This window comes from Perca flavescens, chromosome 15, assembly GCF_004354835.1.
Source record: "Perca flavescens isolate YP-PL-M2 chromosome 15, PFLA_1.0, whole genome shotgun sequence".
Lineage (NCBI taxonomy): Eukaryota > Metazoa > Chordata > Actinopteri > Perciformes > Percidae > Perca > Perca flavescens.
In genome coordinates this window covers 5,259,725-5,285,624 of record NC_041345.1, presented here as the reverse complement: position 1 = coordinate 5,285,624, position 25,900 = coordinate 5,259,725, and the positions used below count along the sequence as shown (strand labels likewise).

Here is a 25,900-nt window from a genome sequence, read left to right as displayed (position 1 = left end):
TTGGTCCAGACAGTGTGGGAGATGCTCGACAGGACTGTAACATTTCTGAACATGTCATGGGTTAGTAGCACCAGGTTCCAGTTTGGTCAGGTGTGTGTGTGTGTGTGTGTGTGTGTGTGTGTGTGTGTGTGAGATGATCGGTTAATCCAGTATCAAAGGTTTGGTCTAGATAAAGGCTGAGGTCTGGGTGTAGTTGAAGGATTCAAAAAGCAGCTTTCAAAAGGGTCTAGAAATCATGTCACCCAGATGCTATGATGATAATGTCTGTGCCTTGGACATAGAAAAAGAAATCCAACTGTGTATCAGGGAGTGCTTGTTTTTTCCCCTCGCAGTAAGTACAGGTGAGTGCAGTAAACATACAGTATGTCGCCGCACCATTTCTATTTTCTTTATACTGTTCTCGGGACAATAGGTTTAGAGTGTGGAGGGGTGATGTGTTTTTTTTTTTTTTGTTTGTTTTTTTACTTCCTACATCCTGTTTGGTTTTGGAAAATCCCCGGCAAACCAATGAAAACACAGCTAGAGAACAACACGGGAAACTAGTTTACATTTGAATATTTTACAGTTGAGATGAATAAGGGGTGGTAATCAGTTACACCATCTTCGATATCTTTCATCAGATCCACTCCAGTTATATCACATAGTCATTACATCACACAGAGGTACCAGGGCCTGCTCATGAAAACAAACTTACCGGGCCTGGTCTGAAAGAGGGTTTCTACGTGATGCAACCGGACAAAAACAGACCCCCACCCCCCCACCCCATCTCCGTCTCGTGTACCCAGCCGACAGGAAGCAGCTGAAGGAGATTCTATCCGCTGATGGCGGATCCGTTTTGCGAGATTAGGTCAGGTAGAGACGGATCTAGCAGACCAGGTTCGGACACCATAAATACTGCCACCATGTGCTGCTCACACAGACAATAGAGAGACGTGGGGGGGTGGGGGTGGGGGGGGCTCTGCTCTGGGAGAGGGACGGCTTAATCGCCGCAAGGCGAGGAGGAAGGAGCGAGTGGCGGGGTCGAGCAGCGAACCGGATCGGAGCAGAAAAAGTGCACAGCCCCACCGTTACTATGGCAACAAATAAAGGATGGCGCTGCAGAGCGAGCCGGGAAGGGAGGCGTCGAGGGAAGGAAAGGGAGGCAGGAGAGAACAGGAGTGTCTCCTTGCTTTCTTCCTCCGTCCTGTTCTCCGTGTGCAGTTCATCAACATGTAAAGTCATAGGTACGGGGTATAATATGGTGGTGGGGGGGTAAATAGGTAGAGGATGCAAGGGACGGGCTGTGCCCCCCCAGCCTCCCTTAGTACTCCCAGAGCGTGGCGCTCTCCAGGTCGTCGGCGTTGGCCTTCAGCACGCCGGCGTGGTCGCCGCGGAGGTACTTGCTGTCGGCGGCGTGGCGGACCGCCAGCTTGTTGTAGTCGCAGAACTCGAAGAGGAAGTCGACGGGCGTGTCGCTGCTGCTCACCACCGACTGCTCGTTGCCCACCATCCAGTATTTCCCCGTGGAGTCTGCAGGAGGAGAGGAGACGGATTTGAGACGGAGAAAAGGTGGGAAAGATGGGGGGAGGGTGTGAAGTGAGGAGCCTGTTCAAAGGAAGGCTGCTCCTTCCCAAGTGTAGGACCAACAGACTCAAGAACTCCTTTGTCCCTCATGCCATCATACTGTACAACTCCTCACTCGGGGGGAGGAGGAAATAGGGTAAAGGGGACAGAACAGAACACTGTGCAATAAATTATTAATAATCTACTCACATACATACCTGGACACTCTAACTGCTCTTAACAGCTAATTTATGCTAAATGTCATTTATTTATAACTGTATAATAACACAATACCATACACAGTCCTATATATCTATCTTTATTTATCTGTAGTTTATTGTTGTTTTACTGTTTATTTTTGTAAAAATATTTAGCTAAAAGTTTATTGTTATTCTTATACTGTATTTTTTCTATCTTTTTTTTATTTAAAGAATGTTTTGTAAGATGCTAAAATCTGCTGCTGGAAATGTAATTTCCTTGCGGGAGTCTCTAAAAAAAATGGAGGCGGGAACAAAAGGTTCGGCTTAAAATTGCTTTGTTTGTTACATAATGTGAAGGGCGGGGAAATTATCAGAATCAAATCCCTCTTTTTGGCACAAATGTAAATCCATAAAGGGAGTTAATGATTTAATCCCTCGTGTGCCTGCCGGAGGTTCCTCCACGCGCTCCGACAAGCAATAGGTCCTGCCGGCTGTGTAACAGTAGTCAACCGGTCCTTCTGCTGCCAGCTTAAAACACCCAAACTGACCTTGCAGGCTGTAGGCGCCGTCTCTGAACTCCAGGGTGAAGTAGTCGTAGGAGGAGCGGTTGGAGTCCAGCGTACCCGTCACCTTCCTGCAGCCGATGAAGCCGTGCTCCCCGCGCAGCACGATGATCGGGCGGTTAATCAGCTTCATGAGGAACTCCTCGGACTCCCCTGGGGACAGACGAGGGGCACAGCACGTTTACTGGAGCGCCGGAGTAAAAGACACAACAACCTCAAAGCGTTTAGTTCACTAAATGCTTTAATTATTGATTGAAATTCAATTAAAAAACACTTTAGACCCAATTTTCTGAATACCATAATCTGTACATTCAAAGCGCTAAACTTGCGCATCGTATTGCAGTTTACTCTTAACTTAAAGTGCTGAGGTTTTCATACATCTCATTTAAAATGTATGCAAAGCAACTTGGCTTCAAATATGCCCTAAAAAGAGAGGCGTGGAAGCCAACAGCTCCCTCATCAGAAACGGCAACACAAAGTGAAAGCTTCAGCTTTGATGCACTAATGCCAGCACCCAGCGCAAAGTCTTCACATCAGCTGTTTGTAACATCTGTGTGAGCGCGTCTTAAAAAGGAACAGTTTGACATTTTGTGAAATATGTTTATTTGCTTTCTTGCCGAGAAGACAAATACTATGGAGCTAAATCAGGGCCAAATGTTTTGTTCATTTGAAAAAAAAATATATAGTTGAAAAAATAAAGCTTGAAATTGAAAATTTAAGTTTTGGTCAAAACTTGGAAAAAATAAAACCATGTATTCAAACTTAAAATAAGTGTACCAATTTTTCTTTCAGTTTGAATGAAATATAGATTAAATTCTGGAATTATTTTGAATAAATTATAAATTTTCATTTTTCACTTTAATATTTGTTTTCAGTTCCACATTTCATGTTTTCAGATTCAAAACTTATTTTTTTACGCCTTCAAATCTTTTTTTTCAGTTTCAAATCTTTTTTTTTTTCGTTTTCAGATCTGTTTTCACTTTCAGATAATTTTTTTTCGGTTTCAGACTTTTGGCCCTGATTTTGCGTGGGGGGCGTGGCTTCAACTCAGAGGGGCGTGGTATTATGAGTGACAGCCTAACAACGAAGGCAGAAGACTCCTCTGTCATGTTGACTTCAGGAAATGGTGTTACTGTGAGAACTATGACTGAATGCTTTCTATCCACTATATACATGTGATGTTTACTTAATAAACTGATGCAAGTGACAAAGTTCCATTTAAAAATTGTATTGGACAACACATGGTACCAATTACACTATAAGAGCAATAAACTGATTGTGCAGTTCGGCAGGAACAATGACTTCTCCCACTTCCATGTATGACATTGAATGTAGCACCACAGTATTCACTCGGCAGTCAGCATAGCGTCCGCTCCGCCAAGGCAACCTGCTGGCGCAGCCCACAGGTAAGACATGTGAAAGATATTAGCCTTTTTGAATAGATACTTTGGGACATTATCCCCGCAGTGGCATTTTTTTTGTCATTAACACATAAAGGGAAAATAGGTGGACAGCTGGAAATGAAGCATCGCTAGCACAAAAGTTAGCATTAACTAACGTTAGCTTCACACTAGCTGGTGTTTTTACACCAATTTTAGTGTCCAGCTCAAGTTTTTTGACTTTAACGTGTAGTGGTCTTTGTTAACCTCTGTTTGCCAGAATGACCATAACTCGACAGTGGCTGCCTGCAGCCGTACAGCCTTATAAATGTAAAACATTATAGATAACTAACATTGCTAGTGTTACCTTTTCATGGTTAGTTTAAACAACATAACTTGTCCTGGTCATGCTGTTACATGTAACGTTATAGTGTAAAACGTAATTTATCAGGTCAGAGCATTAATGTAAAGTCATATTTGTCTACTCTATAAAAGGAGACCTTCTTCACTGCAGCCAGTGTCAAGTTATGGTCATTCTGACAAACCGAGGTTAACAAAGACCAATACACGTTAAAGTAAAAAAAACTTGAGCTGGACACTGAAATTAGTGTAAAAACACCAGCTAGTGTGAAGCTAACGTTAGTTAATGCTAACTTTAGTGCTAGCGATGCTTGATTGCCAGCTTTGTCCAGCTGTCCACCTATTTTCCTTTTATGTGTTAATCACAAAAAAATGCCACTGAGGGATAATAACGTCAAAGTATCTATTCAAAAATGCTAATATCTTTCACATGTCCTACCTGTGGGCTGGTGCCAGTGAATACTGTGGTGCTATAAGTCATACATGGAAGTGGGAGAAGTCATTGTTCCTGCTGAACTGCACAATCTGGCACAGTTTATTGCTCTTATAATGTAATTGGTACCATTTGTTGTCCAAAACATTTTTTTAAATGGAACTTTGTCACTGGCATCAGTTTAAGTAAAAATCACATGTGTATATAGTGGATAGAAAGCATTCAGTCATAGTTCTCACAGTAACACCATTTCCTGAAGTCAACATGAAAGAGGAGTCTTCTGCCTTCTTTGATAGGCTGTCACTCATAATGCCACGCCCTCTGAGTTGAAGCCACGCCCCCACGCCAAATCAGGGCCAAAAGTCTCAGCGAAAAAAAAAATATCTGAAAGTGAAAACAGATCTGAAACGAAAAAAAAAAAGATTTGAAGCCGTAAAAAAAAAAGATTTGAAAAAAAAAAAAAAAATTACTTTTGAATCTGAAAACATGAAATGTGGAACTGAAAACAAATATAAAAGTGAAAAATGAAAATTTATAATTTATTCAAAATAATTCCAGAATTGAATCTATATTTTATTCAAACTGAAAGAAAAATTGGTATACTTATTTTTAGTTCAAATACATGGTTTTATTTTTTCCAAGTTTTGACCAAAACTTAAATTTTCAATTTCAAGCTTTATTTTTTCAACTATATATATTTTTTTCGAATGAACAAAACATTTGGCCCCGATTTAGCTCCATAAAATACCACTCTCATATCGGGCCATTAAATGCAAGGCTTCAGCCAGCACCTGGTTAGCTTAGCTTAGCACAAACAGTGTAAACTGAGGAAAACCGCTAGCCTGGCTCTGTCCAAAAGTTACAAAATCCACCTACCAGCATCTCTAAAGCTCATTTATGAACACGTTAGATCTCGTTGGTTTATTCTGTACAAAAACCAAATTGTAAAAGCAACAATTTGCAGTTTTATGTGGGGTTATGTGCCCCCAAATCACTTATGTAAAAGTACAATCTTGCTTAAGGAAATGTAATGTAAAAGCTGTATTATCAGCCAAATATACTTAAAGTATCAAAGTAAAAGTACTTATACTGCAGTTAAATGTCCCCTGTGTCAGATATATGATTATGTATTATATACATTGATGCAGCAATACAATATGTAGGTGCATTTTACTGCTGTAGCTGGTCGAGATGTGGTAGGCCTACCTCAAGTACGTAAAAGTGACTTCCCACCACCGTTTTATGTCACAGTGCAAGCTCATGTGACTCTGCATATATAGTTTTCTCATGATGTTTCCAATCAAGATAATCAACTTAAAAACAAAACGCAGCATGGAACATGGAAAAAGAACAAAGAAAAAGATTGCAACAAAGCTGAATTGCCAAAAGAGTAAACAGATACATTCTGCTGTTGCGAAACAGAACCACTGGAATCTGGTGGAACATCCAGCCAAGATTTAATCCCTGCGCTGCACTGTAAATCAGTTAGCTACGTGTCACTGGCTGAACGGCTGAATCAACAAAATCTCACCGACCGGCAGAGTCGATGGTGGCTGCTAGCTGGCCGTTTTTCTTGGCGGCGACGTATTTCCCGTTGGCAGCCCGGAGAGTCAGCCTCTTCCCACGCCACTCAATGTCAAAGTAGCAATTAGCTGACCTGCACGCAGACAGAGCGAAAGTAAAAGGCATGAGAGATAGAAAGCATAATTACATTTACATGGCAGCGAGATATCCAGTAGCACACTGTCAGGTGTAAACACAGTCACATTTAAAGCGCCCATATGCTCATTTTCAGGTTCATAATTGTATTTTGAGGTTGTATCAGAATAGGTTTACATGGTTTAATTTTCAGAAAACACCATATTTTTGTTGTGCTGCACATTACTGCAGCTCCTCTTTTCACCCTGTGTGTTGAGCTCTCTGTTTTAGCTACAGAGTGAGGCATCTCACTGCTGTTCCATCTTTGTTGGGAGTCACACATCCTCAGTAGCTAGGTAAGGACTACATGAGCTAGCTAGCAGTTTCTCCAACTTCAGTCAGTACGAGGCAGGATTAGTCGGGAGACTTCTCATAAACGAAGGCGCACTTCCAACTTTGCGTGGAATACCTGCAGAACAGGGACATGGAAGTAGTTCTTTTGAAGATTATGGTAAACTTGTGTGTGTTTTAGCAGTGTTTTGCCATTGAGAATGAGGGGGCTAACCGCTAGCATGCTAGCCCGGCGTTTTGGCTAGTGCCGTAGAAAGCCGTGCAGGTTTTGACCAGCTCACCCAGAGACTGAAGGCAGGACACATTCAGAAACCGTATCTCACTCAAAACACCATGGATGGGTTTTTTTTCTCAAAGTTTGTATGCGTGTGGAAGCACCAGAGACACAAAATAACACCCCAAATCCCAGAAAAAGGGGATTTTTTTCATAATATGGGCCAATAACCGACAAGAAGGAGCTGGTTGAATGATGGCTCAACCAGCTCCTTCTTGTCGGTTATTGGCTGGAACACTGTTTGTTATGGTTCGTGGGGCAGGTTGGCACAGTTTGTTTTTGTTGCCGTTTGTGGAGCCTGGGCTATCTACAGAGACCACGTTTTTTTTACAGTGTGTTCTGGGGACAGGCAGCTAGCGGAAAAATGTTGTAGCCTAAAATACGCGTCACATCACTCCTGTTGCTCAGAGAACTGTGGTTTAACCCAGAATTTAAGTAACTGTTGGGTAATTGGAAAGGTAGGCTCAAGGTAGAGGGATAAGCTTCAACTGTAGTCATTAAGTTAATTCAAGTTCTTTGTTAATCCTTCCACTCGGCACAGCGAAGGGTTTAATTTTCTCATACAGCCGTCACGTTCTGCCTCGCTAGCTATTCACTTCTTATGCATAGTGTCAAATCATTACAGAAGTTATCTCGGGCCACTTTACAGATAGAGTAGGTCTAGATCTAGATGGATCTTTTATTAGAGATGCTCTGAAACATTCTCCAAAATGTTTCCTCAAACCACTGAAAGATTTTTGTGGCCTAATCTGTGAGGAGAAATCAAATGCCAAGAATGTGATGGGGGAATTTGGTGGACTTCCACGCAGGGTGCTCTGCAGTGCATTAATGACTGTTTCTGCTCTTAAAAAGGGACAGTTCACCCAAAAAGAAAATCAAAAATGAATCCATATTTTCCCTGGTCGTTAGCAGTTTAACGTGGGAACTAGTTTCTTTCTACCGAACTACCATATCTGTGGATTATCTCGAGTAACCGGGTCATGATTTCTGGAAAGAGACTTTGCTGTTGAGTTTTTCGAATGTATTTTTGTTGGCGCTTTGTGCACCACAAGCAAAGTGCCATCTAGCTCCATCATATTGCAGAGAAGGTAGACATCTCTACGGCAGATATCTCCGACACTGGGCAACTCATGCTAAAAAAAACAACAATCTAGATTGATAAATAGCGCTACAGGTAAGAGAAAAACTATGCATTTTTGATTTAGGGGTACACATGCTTCTCGGACCAATCTCATACTGGATCATAGGGCTGTGTAATTAATTGAAATTTAATCGGGATTATGATTTTGGCTACCAACGATCACAAAAACAGAATAATCGAGAAAAACTATTTAGGTCATTACGTTTTGCAAGTAAACTCTTATTTTCTCGTGTTCTGAATGAAAAAATAAAAAAGTTTAAATAGGAAAGGTATTAAGGCAAGATGTATGGTTTTTTCAACTGTTGATTTATTTAACTTTTTCCACTGTTTAAATACAATAATTGCAACATCTTTCCAGAAGTTAACGAGTAATCGTGTCAAATTATCGTGATTTCAATATTGACCGATATAATCGTGATTATGTTTTTTTCCATAGTCGAGCAGCCCTACTGGTTCATGTTTTTTTATTGTGCTCTGTATCACTCCTGTACATAAATATCTGCTTCATGACTGTACATCTACAGCTTCGATCTGTAAAACACAAATTTTCAAAATAAAAGGTCTATTTTTAAACAATAAAAAAGGGGGCCTCAGGGAAATAATCCAGGAGCACAGGGTCAAAGGTCAGGGCTTAACAGCCAGCACTCTGGCTGGGCAGAAACCCCGAAAATCACTCTCTACAGGTCGAGGTTGCGCACAAACGCACTTAATCTCCCACAACATGCCACAGCCATGAGGTCACTCACTCTTCACCTCTCACACACACACACACACACACACACACACACACCTTTGTCATGTCACAAAGACAGATCGGAGCAGGAGTGGCTGTATCTCAGTAGAGAAGAAGAGACATGACGGTGATGTGTGTGTGTGTGTGTGTGTGTGTGTGTGTGTGTGTGTGTGTGTGTGTGTGTGTGTGTGTGTGTGTGTGTGTGTGTGTGTGTGTGTGTGTGTGTGTGTGTGTCGTACTTGGTGGAGGCGGTGCACTGCAGGCCGCCGTTAGCAGTCAGGGTCCAGTATTTCCCAGCGGCGGTCCGGAAAGCACACTTCCGGTTTTCGCGACAAATCTCCACCTGGAACACTTCCTGGTCGCCCTCCTCGTCCTGATTGGCTGACAGGTCCATACCTGGGCGGGGTCAGACAGTTGGGGAGTACGGTTTAGCTAAAATACAGGCTAGTGGGTCAGACATTAGCTCAACGCACATGTGAGGGCTGCAAATAGCCACAGAGGATGACCATTACCAACCAACAGTCCAGACACACACAGTGAGGCATAAACGGCCACACACACACACACACACACACACCCACCCACACCCACCCCCTCCGGTCAAGATCAGACGTACTAAATGAGCAACATCAGACTGGCTTGGATTAGTGAAGGATTTCACACAGCTGCACACCCACATCTGTCACAGTCCAGACAGACCCCACCACAGTTCAAAGGGTTAGTCTTCATGGTCGATAGTCACTAAACACAGAAGAAAAAAACAAAAAAAACACAAGAATCTTCACTTCACTGGCATCTACCATGAATGTAGACCGCAACCGCTAGAGCTGAAACGGTCAATCCATCAACAGAAAACTAATCCCAAACTATTTTTAATAAGAAACTAATTGTTTAGGTCATTTATTAGGTCGGAAACAGCCTTGTACTCACAGCAGTGCTTTGAGCTGAATGCTAACGTCAGCATGCTGATGTCATTAGGATTCATCTCTTTATTACATTACATTTTATCCAAAGAGACTTACAATTGCTATATGTGTCAGAGGTGGAGCAACTAGGGGTTAAGTGTCTTGCTCAGGGACACATTGGTTGATGTATCACAGAGGGAATCAAACCCAGATCTCCCACACCAAAGGCATGTGTCATATCCAGGGGGGGGCCCTGGTAGCTGCAACGGGTAATTGCATTGTTTCAAAAATGAGTGGAATAATTACTTCTTACATAACCAGATATTTTATAAATACTTTAAAAACACAAAACAACTAAATGGAGATAGGTAATACATCTGATTTCATATAGACCTACTGCTTTAGTAAAAATAATATTTTTTCAGGGCTCTGCCTCTCACCTGAGACCATTGTCGACGCATATGCAGGACGCAAAAAACAACTTGTTGCACTAGTCGGGACATTTTACCATGCCAACGTTGCAATAAAGGTTGCCTAAATGCCATGTATATAAATGTAATGTCAGCTTACTAATTGAATGCGCGTTTTGTGTAGATTTGGACTTTTATACGTTTTATTCGACTTTGTTTAAACGGCGAAGTTCACCTCGTTCACCTGTTTGGAGCTGACTGGTGAATGGGACGCTTGTATATGCCTTGCTGGATGCACCGTGACTCTGTTTGTGAATCTACTGATCGCTGTGGATTACTTTCTTTTCATGTCATTGGATTACGGCAAAATACTGATCTTTTTTCTTAACGTGTTTTAACGTTTTATGGTGCGATTGCGCTTGGTTTCTGCGTTTGGAGAGGCATCTCAACAGACTGGAGGTCCAACACTGATTGTTCACTGTTAACCTAGCTACATGTTAGTTGAATTTAAGTGTCGGGGCATTCTGCCACCGTCTGTCTATTGTGCTCCAACACAGCCGTGGCCAGGGCGTCAGTTTGGTTTGAAATGTGCTGGGGACAGAGACGCATTCGGAGGTACATTTCCAGAAGTGCTGGGTACAATGACGCATACGTTTTTTTCTCTTTCGCGCAAGTCATAACCACGGAAAACTGTCAAAAAATAGAACCCAAAGTCCAATTATTATGGACGTTATCTGACATTTAGCGTTTCTGCTTCACATTTTCAGCAGGGCAGCGGAGCAGCTGTTGGTTGACTCCCAACGGTTCTCATGGGCTTTATAAGTCCTAACGTGAAAAAGCTTAACGTGGTTTAATATACCTAAACAACGATCAATCATCACCACATTTCTGGTTAGATTTTTTGACAGTTTTCAGTGGTTATGAGGAGCAATATGAGAGAAATTTGAGAATCATTGATCATTGTTTAGGTACAAGCTTTTTCCTCGCCATAGCCTGTCAAATTCTTTTGACAGGCATAAGTGTTCATTTCAAGATATGGCCATGATACATTTGGTGATCGTTGTTGAGGTACATTAAACCACGTTAAGCTTTGTCACGTTAAGCAGAACAGGCAGCGTTGTGAACAGAGAAGCGTGCAGCCTGCGCAGCAGCAGAGCGGCTGTGTGTGCCTGCCCTGTGGGGATGGAGATTGTTGTGGATTTTTTTGCATCTGTTGCTCAAGAATTATGTGTTATGGACTTCTTTTTTTTTTTTAACTAAATTGAGCTCGAGGTTTCAAATTGTTACAATGCAATTTCAAATCTGCTTAAAAAAATAAACCTGTTTATTTAGCATGTTTGTTTTGTCCATATGTTAAGTTTTTTTTTTTTTCTTTTGCCCCCCCCCTGGCTCGAATGTCAAACTCCGCCTATGTACACAACCCCTCTAATGTACCACTCCCGTCACGCACACACACACACACACACACACACACACACACACACTTCATGCAGCACAATGCGTGCTATTGTACTGTATATGATGAGGTCATGCGTGGATGGACCTATGGCTAGCGAGAGATAGAGAGATGGACTGTCTGTTGGACTGCTGTGTAAATGTGTGCAGAGAGAGAGAAAGAAAGACGTGTTTGAGAAAACAAACCAGCACGCTCATGTGTTCCCCATCCGTCTCCCTTTTCATGCGTGACTCCCTCCCCCACTTCAGCTCATTTTGCCCCATGTTTTCTTGTTCTCCCACAGCCTCTCTACTGGCTGCAGTGGCCACGTTGAAAACCTAAAAAAATAAAGGGAAATCTGGCCTAAAATTCAGTTGACGATGAACAATGTCATGTGTGTGTCACAGTTGAAAGTAGTTTTTTTTTTTGGAAGTTATGATATTTTTTGTTTTTTTGCTAAAATCGGGTATGCCTAATGTTTGGAGATAACAAGAGTGTTTTTTCCTTTGGTTTTCTCTCTTTAGATTTATATTCCATTTGATTTTGACAGATGGATTATTTAAAATAAATGGATGACAGTTTTAAATGATGACTTTAGTGTGTGCAATGGGTCATTAATGCATTCTTTGCCATTTATGCATAGGACAACAATGCTGTCTGATGTTAAGTCATAATTAAATTGTGCTCGTAGTGCCATGCATCATGTCCGTGGAAAAACAGAGAAAGCAATGGATTTTTATGAATGCAAGTTATTAAACTTTATCTTTACCAGCAGTAGAGATAATGTTGACATGTTGGGAGTGTTGCGGTGTTTTTTCTAAGTCAAGTGAAGGGTCCAAATAAAATATGAATGTTTCTGGGGAGGGCCTAACAAAGACCAGCCGCACTCCCCAGTCCAATAGTTTTCATACAGTCCAACAGTTTCACAACATCCTTGGTCAATATGGTCCCATCCCTTAACACAACACATGCGGTCTCAATACAAGCTGTACATGGTTTGACTCCAACTGTAGCCAAAGATTGACTTTATGTTAAAAGTAACCAAGATTCAAGTCGCAGAAAAGTATTACGTAAGGTGTTAGTCGCAAAAGAATGCGTCCGGAAGAAAGAAAGAAATACACATCACTAGTTGTGTCACTTAAACGCGTTAACGGTGTTAACGCAAACCCATTTTAACGGCGTTGATTTTTTTTTATCGCGAGATTAACGTTCTTTTTGGCCTAGCAAACTTTGTAACGTTAGAAAAACTACAACACCACGCCGCCGCACACACTGGTTTGGGCTCGCGAGCCGGCCAAAGAGTAGTAGGCTAATGTTAGGTTTGGAGTGGATGGCGAGCGCGAGACGCTGAAATGGATGCCAATAAGATTCTGAATGGAAAGTTTACTTTTAAAAAGTTACCAAATGGTTCCATTGACGAGACCAAAGTGATGCGTGTGTTAACCGAGCTATCATCGCAGCACGTCAAGTCTGAAATACCACTTGATGGCCAAACACACAGCTGATGGCCGAGCACACAGCTGATGGCCGAGCACACAGCTGATGGCCGAGCACACAGCTGGTGGCCGAGCACACAGCTGGTGGCCGAGCACACAGCTGATGGCCGAGCACACAGCTGATGGCCGAGCACACAGCTGGTGGCCGAGCACACAGCTGGTGGCCGAGCACACAGCTGGTGGCCGAGCACACAGCTGGTGGCCGAGCACACAGCTGGTGGCCGAGCACACAGCTGGTGGCCGAGCACACAGCTGGTGGCCGAGCACACAGCTGGTGGCCGAGCTCACAGCTGATGGCCAATTCTCCGCCCCCTCATCAAAGCCAGGCAACAAAAGCACAAAGCAAGCCGGATAAGAGCATTAAAATGAGAAAAAAAAAAAATTAGAAGTAGTCAAGGGACATTTAGAATAGATAAAAATATGTGATTAATTGCAAGATAACTATGACATTAATGCGATTAATCGCGATACAATATTGTATTCTTTTGACAGCATTACATATCACTCCTCTCCTGTCGAGCGCCCGCTAAAGTCAACTCGGGAACTCTGGCCTCTGCGGATAGATTGAGTTTCTGCAGAAATATGTGGGACTGGGACACACACACACACACACACACACACACACACACACACACACACACACACACACACACACACACACACACACACACACACACACACACACACACACACACACACACACACACACACACACACACACACACACACACACACACACACACACACACACACACACACACACACACACACACACACACACACACACACACACACACACACACGTAATGGGAGCCACATGGTGTGGAGGGGGTGAAACAAGATGAAATGTAAGTTTAGCTGCAACAGACAGGAGGGTTTAGCGAAACACAGAGGAGGAGAAATGAGGAGAAAAGAGAGTGGGCCTGCAGGATCATCAGTCCCATCACTGAACTCTTCTCTAATCCTCGCTGCTTCCTGCTCGGCCAACACATTCCCCTAGTACAGTAATGGAGAGCCCGTTGATTACTGTGGCAGGAGAGGGAGTCGGCTGGATGCTTCTACCCACAACTACCTCACAGGGGGATTACTGACTCCCCTACGTCACCAGGTGGTTTGTTCCTAAATGCTGCAAAAAGGTGTGAGCATAAGTAATCTGTGATGTTTAAGTCATTATTCAAAACCTGAGGGCATGGACTTTGACTCATAAAACATGATAATAATAATAATAAACAGTTCAGAGTTAATAATACCTGAATTGAGAAAAGTTAACTTTGAAGAAAAACCTATGTAAATATTTTCTCCATCAGAGCACCAAGGCTGCAGAAAGCAAACACTAAACCTCTTTTCTTAATTCAAAATGTAAGCGCGTAGGTTCATACATGTTCAAATGCATGCTAATTAGGGAGCTTTAGAGGAGCTGGTAAGCAGATTTTGCAACATCTGGACTGACCCAGGCTAGACGTTTCCTCCCCCGTTTTGAGGCTTTATGTTAAACTAAGCTAACCAGTTCCTGAGGGTAGCTTCATATTTATCATACAGACACGAGTGGTTTCAATCTTTTTGTCTAACTTTTGGCAAGAAAGCGGTCTTATTAGAAATATGTAATATGTACCTGAGACACTCTGGCCTGACAGAGCTACTAAGTCATTTGTACAGGATTCAGTGCAAGATCCATTTCTCTCATGATCTAAATACTTTTAGCTCTCAAGAATAAAGTTAATAAAAAAACGTAACTTACTTATACAATTTTTTTTTTTAAATGTTTCTATGTTCAGAACGTGTTTGGAAGTCCGCTTCCTCGTCATTGTCAAATCAAAAATCTCCATAATTCTGGACATGTATTAATAAAAGGCAATGTGACATCATGACTTGAAAAATGGGTTATCGTGAGAAGAAAGCTACGGTTGAGTTTAGGAAAAGAACCGGTTGAGTTTAGGAATAGAAAAACAGGGTTGGGTTTAGGAAAACAACACGCCAATAATGGCATACGAATTGGCATGTCATACAGTTTTAAACACTAGTTAAAGTCAGGCATCATCGTGACACCAAGTTTTTCACATGACACTGAGGGAGAAACTAAATTTCACTATATGAAAATACACCAGGAAACTAACCAAAGACACTTTACATGCTGTACGGTGAACTGAACAACAACGAGCTGGTTTGAATACATTATTTTCCAAAAATTAATTTTATTTGAATATATGTGGGTGAGTTTTTTTTTTTTTTAGGAGCGGACAACGAGGTTTTTTACTCTTATCAACATATTGACCAACCTTTATATATTTTGAACAATGACAGTTGATTTTTCTGTCTGTGAATAGGATGTGGTGCTTGTCTCTTTTTACTGAAGTCACAGGCACACACACAAGTTATCACAAGGAAAGAAAAAACACTGGCGAGTACACACACACACACACGCACAATACTGACAGAGACAAAATAGTCACCCTGAGTCCCACAGAGCCCCAGCCGTGACCCAGAGACAGGAAAGCGTTATATTCCCAGATATGTGAAGCTTACAGGGTTAATAGAGGAGCAGGAAAGGGGGTCCCACACACAGCCCCACACCCTCTTCAGCAAACCACACCAAAAGAAGTGACCACCCATCCAAAATCCACCCAAACCACACCAAACACAGAGCACAACACACACACTTGAAAAACAACCCCTCTATCTTCCTGTCCACCCCATCCACCACATTCAGCCTGATGGCGGCAGGCACAGATTGTTGGCCTTGGTTACTGTGAGCCAGCGCCGGTGGCCTGCTGTGAATGCACGCGATTGTATCAAGTGCAGTTGTGTGTGTGTGCGTCCTATTGTTCAGCAGGCCCGGCCGAGGAGGCGACCAGCTAGGGCACAAACGGGGATGCAGATCATCAGACTTTGTTCTGATCCACACGCACACAAAAACACACACATACCGGCCAGCCTACACACTGAATGCTGTAAACGTCTCTGCTCACACAGCATGGACAAACTGAACCCACACCACTCCAATAATCCCACTAACAAATGCAAAACAACGAGGTCAGACATGCGAGATACAGTATTGTGCCTGGGGATGTGCCAAATCTTCTGGTAAATTGATTCCAACCCCATTTCGTGTTCAGTGTGTTGTACAAAAAAAAAAAAAAAAAAAAAAATCGACTGAAGAACAGTTGGACTGTAAGTTAGGAGGGCATTAATGTGGAGACACACCCCGAGCAGAGCACACTGACACACTGGAGACCAGCTGAAGTCTAACCTATAATAAAGTAGACGACATTAAGGAGGAGAGGCTTACTGCTCTGCAGTCGGCGCGAGGCAGCGACCCTGACACACACACGCACACACACACACTTTGTTATTGCATCGCAATATCAACTTGCGCAATAATCACATTGCGAAAGACACTTTTCTTGAGTTAGGCTGGTTAAAAGAGATTACTGTATTGGTAGAAAACTGCACTTTAAAATGCAACTATCATTCTTCTATTGGTGCCTTTTGTGTTCAGTTCAATTTGTTCAATATAAAGAAAGTTGGAAATATTTTTTTAATTGAACAAGCAATTTCTTGTATTTTAAGCAGTTTACTGAAAGCAGCAGAACTGAGTACGCTTTAATATCTGTTATTGTATACCCCATTTTTTCCTCATATTGTGCCACACACACACACACACACACACACACACACACGGTCTATAAGCACATTAAGCATCAGCATGTCACAGCCAGTGGACATTACCAAGGAGTCATGAATTGATTGCATCTCTTCCTTTTTTCCTATTGGGTGACTGTGTGTGTTGATGAGTTGCAAAGGGAGCAGATCTTCCCCCTTTTCCCTGCAGGGATTAACTCACACCAGCCAAGGTCATGTCCCATTTCCTGCCGGCGGGAGGGTGAAGGATACAGAAAGGGTGTCAGGGCTGAATCATGGCCAGACAACATGAAGCCTCAGTTTTATGTCACCTTCTTTCTCCACACACACACACACACACACACACAATTTAAAGCCTGGTTATAACTCTGATTTGATGCTCAACTCTTTAAAAAAAAAAATAATAAAATATGGGAGTCCGCAAATCGTAATCTAAACATGGTTGTTTAAACTGTCACCTGCAATAATAAATAGTTCCAGTTTGGGGAAAAATTCCTATTTCTGCTGAGAGTTCAACGAGACAATTGATACCGCTTTCAGCAGCACCAGTCAGCACTCAGAGGTCCCGCCAGTAGCCAACCGGACACGGCGGCTTCTCATCCATTTAGCTGACAAACCAGCGCTCCGTCTTCACTTACACCAGTTTAGGGGCAGAACAGGCCACTTAGAAGGCCATCGGGCTACAAGGCTAACTGACTGATAATTGTGTCTCAGTCCATATGGAGGGTCGTTAAATAGTCGCTCAGGGAATTTGTGACCATCTATGATACAGAGGAAGAGGAGAGTGGATGTTCTGGTCAGGAGACAAGAAACAGCACAGGGTCAGGTTAAAGGGGAACTACGCAGTTTTTTTTTAGCTTAATTTACCTTAACTGAACAGCTTCGGAGTCATTGGAATGGTTATATGACTTTTTTTTTCGAGTTGAATGGTGTTCGTCTCGCCTGTGAGAGGAAAAACCACCCTCGCAACTTTGGACCAGCGAGCCGCCGGTCTCAGCGTCAGGAAGTATGGCGTGATATCAGGTCTCTCGATGTAACGGATTGCTTCACGGCACTGCACACATACGCCCATCCAGGAACCGGCTAGCAAGGTAGTGATGGAGTTTTTCCCACTATCGTCATGGCTGAGCCAGCTAAAAAGAAGCAGAAAGCTAGGAAAGCATTGTCGGAGGAACAGAGAAAGAGGAAACGGCAGACTGACCAAGCGAGGAGTCAGACACGAGTAAACATCGGAGCTGCCAAATATCTATTCTGAAGCTGTAGGGGGAGCTCTATAGAGAAACCTGTAGGGGGAGCTCTATAGAGAAACCTGTAGGGGGAGCTCTATAGAGAAACCTGTAGGGGGAGCTCTATAGAGAAACCTGTAGGGGAGCTCTATAGAGAAACCTGTAGGGGGAGCTCTATAGAGAAACCTGTAGGGGAGCTCTATAGAGAAACCTGTAGGGGGAGCTCTATAGAGAAACCTGTAGGGGGGGGCTCTATAGAGAAACCTGTAGGGGGAGCTCTATAGAGAAACCTGTAGGGGGAGGTCTATAGAGAAACCTGTAGGGGGGAGCTCTATAGAGAAACCTGTAGGGGAGCTCTATAGAGAAACCTGTAGGGGGAGCTCTATAGAGAAACCTGTGGGGGGGCTCTATAGAGAAACCTGTAGGGGGGAGCTCTATAGAGAAACCTGTAGGGGGGGGGGGGGCTCTATAGAGAAACCTGTAGGGGGAGCTCTATAGAGAAACCTGTAGGGGGGGGCTCTATAGAGAAACCTGTAGGGGGAGCTCTATAGAGAAACCTGTAGGGGGAGCTCTGGGGAGCTCTATAGAGAAACCTGTAGGGGGGGCTCTATAGAGAAACCTGACAGCAAAAAGCAAGAAAACATCAAAGAAATGGCCAAAACTGCATAGCGCCCCCAATTATGAGGACAGCAGAAGCAGAAGGACTGCTGTAACATGCATCTAATATTTTTCAGACTGAATATTAGACTCGGTTCTCTATGTGACAAGACTGCATGCAATGATCTCCAACAAAAGGATTTACTTTAGGGACGAGTTGTACACATCTCAACATAAATGGGAACAAATACATTTGCTCCTCCCAAGTGTGTTGGTACATTTCTGACAGATTAATGTAATGAAAGATGTCGAAACGGGATCTGATCTTGAACGTGGTCAATAAAAATGAAGCGCGAGTCACAAAATCAACAGTTTTGATTGGACAAAGCAGCTTTTGGACTGACCCACTTGAGCTTGCTCGCGTCAAAACGCTAATGACAGCCAGCCAACGTTAGACTGCCGTGTCGGCTGAGGTCTTGCCAGGCAAATCGCCGCTGCAGAGAGGAGCTATGAGCAGCTGTCGGTTTGAAAAACATCTGGAGCCAGTTTAATTCCACTCAACGTTTAATCCACGTCACAATGATCCAGTTGTTGGAGGGTAGTTGAACGTGGTCTTCCTCTAAACATGCAGACCTCCTCATTTGGGACAGATTTGAGCTGCAGCTTGGCAGACCGAGCAGAGACAACATGGCTTCATTTGCACATGAGAGCACAAGTGTCCTTCAGCAAGGCATCATATCAGCCACTGACCTCCGATTACGGATGCACTGATACAACTTTTTACTACAAATTCTGATACCTCAAGTCAAGGTATCTGCCCATCTTGCGGAGGTAACTTTCATGTAAGTTACAATGAGCTCAGGGACTGCTGTGGCACTAAAACTCAGTCCGCCAGTCAACAGCATTTCAATACTTATATATATATATATATATATATATATATATATATATATATATATATATATATATATATATATATATATATATATATATATATATATATATATATTTTTTTTTTTTTTTTTTTTTTTTAAAAAGGTACACTGAGGTAGAGCTGGGCAATATATCAATATTATATTGATATCGTGATTTGAGACTAGATATAGTCTTAGATTTTGGATATCGTAATATGACATAAGTGTCTTTTCCTGGTTTTAAAGGCTGCATTAGAGTGCAGTGATGAACTTTTCTGAACTTACCAGACTGTTCTAGCTCTTCTATTATTTGCCTTTTCCCCACTTTGACATTATGTCCACATTACGGATGATTATTTATCTAAAATCTAAGTTTGAACATATTTTGGTAAAAGCACCAATTGTCAACCCTAGTATATCGCCGCAATATCGATCGAGGTATTTAGCCAAGAATATCGTGATATCTGATTTTCTCCATATCGCCCAGCCCTACTGTGAGGTATCTGACCATTAGTTGGACTATGGAGTAATGGTTTTAGAACCGAACGTTTAGGCTATTTAGTCATTTTAGTCAATCGACAAAAGTAAAAATAAAATGTCAACGACTCATTGGTTTCAGCTTCGGAAATGGGAATAGGTTTTATTAGTCTTTATGTCAAAGTCAATCAAATATCTGCATTTTGGGCAGTTTGGAAGAAACAAGCTATATAAATATAACTTGGGCTCTGGGAAATTGTGATTGTCATTTTTCACTATTTTAAGACATCTAGACCAAACTATATTGACTGAGCAGAATATAAAACGGCAGATGATTCTGTAATAATATTGTTGGTTGCAGCAAATGTTTTTTGGGTCCCCGTTCTGTCGGTATTGTGCATGCACACGAGGATGCACATGCAACAAATGTCTGCCCCCGGGTCCATGCTAATACCCTGAGCAAAAAACTGTCGGTATCGTGGAAAGAAATGTGTGCCAGCAAGGAAAGGAAGAAGAAGAAGACTTGCAAGCAGGCAAACGACGCAGGATTTAAAAAAAAAAATATTTACAAAGAGAAATGCAGAGAGGGAAATGCACTCCACGTTTGCTAGATCTCGAAGATACTGTATACACGATGCGTTTTGGTGAGAAACATTGAAGGTAAACATGACATTGTTTACAATAAAGCTCCACTGAGCACCTTTTTAACGTGGATTTGTCATCATAATGGCCGATAAGGTGAGCTACCTGTCCGGCCAGTCGATTGGTCCATTTCTACCTCTGTGGAGGAAACACATCGTAGAGAATTTCCCTATGATAGAGCTGGGCAATATATCGATATTATATCGATATCGTGATGTGAGACTAGATATCATCTTAGATTTTGGATATCGTAATATGGCACAAGTGTTGTCTTTTCCTGGTTTTAAAGGCTGCATTACAGTAGAGTGATGTCATTTTCTGAACTTACCAGACTGTTGTAACTGTTCTATTATTTGCCTTTACCCACTTAGTCATTATATCCACATTACTGATGATTATTTATCAAAAATCTCATTGTGTAAATATTTTGTAAAAGCACCAATAGTCAACACTACAATATCGTTGCGGTATCGATATCGTGATATTTGATTTTCTCCATATCACCCAGCCCTACCCTATGACCATCAATAATGAATCTAGAGCTGCAGCTGAAGATATGAAAGTTTTAACATTGGCAAAACCAAACCAGAGTCCAGTCAAATGAGTTTGCTTTGACATGTGTCCTAAATAAATCCTAAATAAATGTATTCATCTCGATTGTCCTAGTCTTATGTAGTGCGAGTATCACACACTTGTGTGAGCAGGATGTTGCTGTGGCATTTCACTGAACTACACCCTCCAGAATGTGAGACAATCTGATTTGGCAAAATGTCCCTCAGACAGCAATCCCATTTTTCACTTGGGGATTAAATGCAATCCATGCTCCCATTCCAGAGGACATCCTCATCTAATTCCAACAGATCCGTTTAAGAATCGGCAGCATTTACAGCCTCACGTTTTCATGGCGCGAGCCTTTTGGATTCAACCTCCACCTTCAAAACCGGCCTCCATTTTGTGTCCGAGACCAAGCCCCATTTGTGAAGAAAAAATAAAATAAAAAGGAGTAACCGCTGATGAAGAGAAAAATGGATAAATATCCCCTCAACATGTGAACATGTTAAGCCGGGAGGCAGAACGAAACAGGCTCAGGGTGTGACAGAGAGACAGGAGCGGAAAATAAAAGGATAGACGGATCATACTTTCTGAAAAGAAGAAGCAAAACCACTAAACCACACGGTATTCTCACCCGCGCGTTGCTCTGACCAGACATTAAATATAGATTTAGAGAGCTTTAATTAGTTTATTCCTATCATTCATTACAGTCAGTGGTACAGTCGCTGTGCTTTCTCAGGCGTTGATTTTTTTTGTTGTTGTGCTGACTCAAAAGGGAGGTTTTTTAGAGCTCTAGAACCTTTAAGTGCTCTGGTGAAATTCAAGGTTGCTTATCTATTTAGTCACCCATCAACATGAGGGATGCCACTGATAATGACCCAGCCAGCCAGGCCTGAAGGCTAGTGGAGCAGGGAGGAGTGGGGGAGGGGGTGAGGAGGCAGAGGAGGAAAAGTGATCAAGGGAGGATGGGAGAGAAGACACGAAGGAAAATAGGAGGAGACCGTGAAAGAAGAGGTGAAAGGAGGTGGTGGCGAGGAAGAGATGGAAAAAGTTAGAAGCGGTGAGGGAGGATAGGAAAGGAAGGAAGGAAGAAGGTGGAGGGACAAGCTTGTATCTCTGCCTACTCTTCCAGCTGAAAACACACACACACACACACACACACACACACACACACACACACACACACACACACACACACACACACTAACCAGTTAATATCTGAACTATACATTTATGTCTAAAGGGTTCAGCTGTTTTTTAAAGCTGCAGGAAAAAGATATACCCAAGAAGATTTTGGGTTGCCATGCCACTCAGGGCAGTGCAAAAATACTGATGTTAGACATCCTGTTCAGATAGCTCGTTCGTGTTAACGTTTTGCATTATAAATAAAGATCTGACCAAGTGGAAGGAATGCTTCTATATATATATATATATATATATATATATATATATATATATATATATATATATATATATATATATATATTTTATGGGATGATATGTGTGTATTCTTTTAAAAAAAAGGTACCAAGTATCTGTTCTCAAAACATCTGGAGTCAAGGAATTGGCGCAGTCATTTTGGTAACATCTGGTTGGTTTTGAGACATGATCCATGCACCTTTCCTCTCCTCTAACCGTGGAGCTGTTCTGCTTTTTGCCAGTCAAGCCTCTCGCCAGTTTAAGAACCGTTTTACATTTGAATGATGGCACACGTGCACATGGTGCTGTATGTGTTCACAGGGCCGAGGACTGTGTACTTCTTTGGTAACACTCTTATCACACCGGTTGTCTGTGTAAAATTCACTTACAGCCAACACAGGCCACATAGGCTACTCAGTGTGCCTCTATCAGCTCGTATATTCAATTCCGTTTGTGTGGGTTTTCCCCTGAACTTTGAGGGATAGCTAGGCCTACATAGGCCCATAATGTATAAGGATGGGGACTCTGGCCAAACACGCCACTGTCTAGCATGTGTTGTGTGTGAATATGTAGGCCTAGGTCATTGACATGTCCTATATCCTACGGTTAGGATGTAATTAAGTGCGTGTGTGTATATGACATTCCATCACTTTAACCACACACACACACACACACACACACACACACACACACACACACACACACACACACACACACACACACACACCTTGCCGGGTGGAGACGTTCCTCTCGTTGGCAGCGGTGAGCACGACCTGTGGGTGGCTCTGCTCCAGCACGAACAGCTCGTCCTTGCCCACGCGCGCGCTCTTCCCGGACTTCATGGTACCGGAGGGCCCGGAGGGCGCGAGGTACCTGCCGCTACAGTCCCTGAACGCCACCTTGCCGGAGCGGAACTCCAGCGTGTAGCCCGTGCTCTTGTCCGTGGCGGCGACCAGCTCGCCGTCGTTCCTCAGGAAGCGGTTGTCGGAGGTCTGCAGGTGGTAGCGCTGCTCGCGGAACACCAGCGTTATCATGGAGTCCACCCCCCACGGGACGTCCCGGTCGATGGCGATCTCGTCCACTTTGCCGCTCAGGTGCGCGTAACGCTTGCGCGTCATGCTGAAAAGGTTGACCTGCGGGTGCATGGCGATGTGCACGCTCCATTTCTCCGCCACGGAGGCGGTCTGGGCGAAGCAGATGATCCGGTCCTCGGTGCCGCCCAGGTAGCGCCCGTGCGGCTCGGACTGCAGGGACCAGCGGCCGTCATCATGGGCGGTGATGACGAACCGGCACTCCGGGCCCGGGGTCTCGCTGTCTCCGGTGACGTTCCCGTCCTTATCCGCGGCGATGTACCGGCCCAGATGTGACTTGAGGTGGAACACGTTCCCGGTGGAGTCGTCGCCGCTCTGCTCCAGGGTCCAAATCTGCTTCTTCTTCATGCTCGAGGCGGACGCGTTGATTTTGAAGCCGAAGGTCTCCGCCGTTAGGTATTTGTTCCCGCAGTTGATGAGACCGAACTGGATCTGCAGCATGTCGCTGGTTCCGTTAGTCGCGCCGTTAGTTGTCATTGTCGGTTCTGTGCGCTCGAGCCTCGGACCTGGACCGGTTCTGTGTGTGAGAGGGATGATGGGGGGGGAGGCGGTTCTGCTAAGTGAGCTCGCGGCTGAAAGGGTAGGATGCTGTGCTTGCCTCGCGTGCTTCTCTTTGTTTGGGGAGTGTGCGTGTGGCTGAGAGGGAGTCTGTGAGCGCGCGCACGGTCCTCGGTGCTCTGCCTGTCTCAGCAGCGCGAGCACGCCGCCACAGCTGCAGCCTATATAACCATCAGTGACGTCGTGCTGCTGGCCACGCCTCCTCAGAGGGACCGAAATCTGGGAGATAGACTAAAGTTGTATTTCTCTTTTCCTTCGCTTTTAACTCAAAATGTCACAACTCGTATCTCTGCCCTCCTTGATCACATGTAGCCTATAAGTCAAAGTAGATTTTTTATTTTAATCTTATTAGTCAAAATAGTGTGGAGGCAGAGAAATGTAGAAAGGCTGCGACTGAAGCTGTAGAAGTGTGCTGAAAAGTAAAGAGACCTCTTACTCAGAATCAGAACACTTTATTGTTCGCCTCAGGGAAATTGTTAAGTTGTAGGCCTAGTTGCTCGCAGTCAAATTTAAGGCACAAATAAGAGCAAATAAAACTAGTGTATAAGGTAACATAGCTAAAGTGCAAGAAATAAAAAGTAAAGTAAGATTAGGTTAAAAAAAAAAGTATGTTAAGAAGTATGGTGTGAACATCAGTAGCAGCAGTGAACAAGTGGCTGAAACATTAAAATCATTCACATATAGGGAATCTGTTTTCCACTATCTGATATCATATCACTCTCTCTCTCTCTCTTTCTCTCTCTCTCTCTCTCTCTCTCTTGGATACACTGATCAGATAGACTCAGCATTTGAATCATGAGGGCAGTGTGTGTGTGCCTGCGTGACTGCATAGACTCAGCATTGTGTGTGTGTGTGTGTGTGTGTGTGTGTGTGTGTGTGTGTGTGTGTGTGTGTGTGTGTGTGTGTGTGTGTGTGTGTGTGTCCACACACAAAGCTCTATTCATGGCTTGAGCATGCACATCAGAGGGCAGGAAAGGCCCGGCTCCATAAACAAAGAGGCCAAACAGATCACACTGGTATCTTCTCATACTCAAACAAACACACACACACACACACATATCAGCAGCAGCTGCACACATTTCTTTTGATCAAAACCGATCAAAACAAACACACAGCGGCCAAAGCAGAAGTAGTTCAGGCCTCATTTCTCTCCCGGTGAAATTACACGAGTGGTGTTACTCTTTCCAACACGAATGCTGCTCAGCTGTGTGTCTAAGTGAGCGATGAGAGGGAGAGTGATGGTTGAGTCCTCCACCTCCTCTACAACCCGCACATCATTTATGCAATGTGTAAGACTCTAAGATTAACAGATCTATTAACTGATCTATAGATCAGAGCTCTGTTTGCACACGTCGGTGAGTTAAAGCCCAGACTTCAGTCACAGGACTCAAGTTCAGCAAATGTCCTCGAGCCAAACATTGAATTCTCACCAGCTCTCTGGCTCATCCTGACCTTTGGCCTTTGATATCGAAAGTGACATTCTCTGACAAGTATCAATACGTGTCCTTTTATTATTATTCAGTGTTTGAATGGCATTCTCACTTTATGTCTGATCAGAGCAGTTTTCTTTGTATTATTGCTTCTCTGCTCTGTCTGGACAGTTAAGATTGACAGGCAAATGAAGCAGAAGTAATTGGATTTTTCACATAAATAAATAATATTCATGTATTATGACTGTCACAACCAGTGTGCGTCAAAATACCTTGAGTGTGTCTCATTCGCCTCCCTGCATGCTGGTGGGTTTACAATCGGAAAGTAATCTGACCCTGAAATATATGATCAATGGTAATCTCTTTCTCTCCTGCAGTCTGGGTAAATCCAATCTTCAGACAGAACATCTTCAAACTAATCACATTTCAATGTCATTTCAGCTCCAGCATCACCCTGTTATAAAATCACCAGAGTTGTTCTGATATATTTTTTTG

At 43.2% G+C, this 25,900-nt stretch overlaps 1 protein-coding gene across 1 annotated transcript; it reads right to left on the bottom strand.

Moving 5' to 3' along the window:
* Positions 1-1,245: 1,245 nt before the first annotated feature.
* Positions 1,246-24,100, bottom strand: fscn1a (fascin actin-bundling protein 1a). Its single transcript, XM_028600097.1, has 5 exons — positions 23,054-24,100; positions 8,854-9,010; positions 6,013-6,134; positions 2,291-2,458; positions 1,246-1,509 (listed from the first exon to the last, which is right to left on the bottom strand). Exons 1-5 carry the CDS (start codon positions 23,892-23,894, stop codon positions 1,301-1,303), a joined length of 1,497 nt encoding a protein of 498 aa, XP_028455898.1. The 5' UTR covers positions 23,895-24,100; the 3' UTR covers positions 1,246-1,300.
* Positions 24,101-25,900: the final 1,800 nt, after the last annotated feature.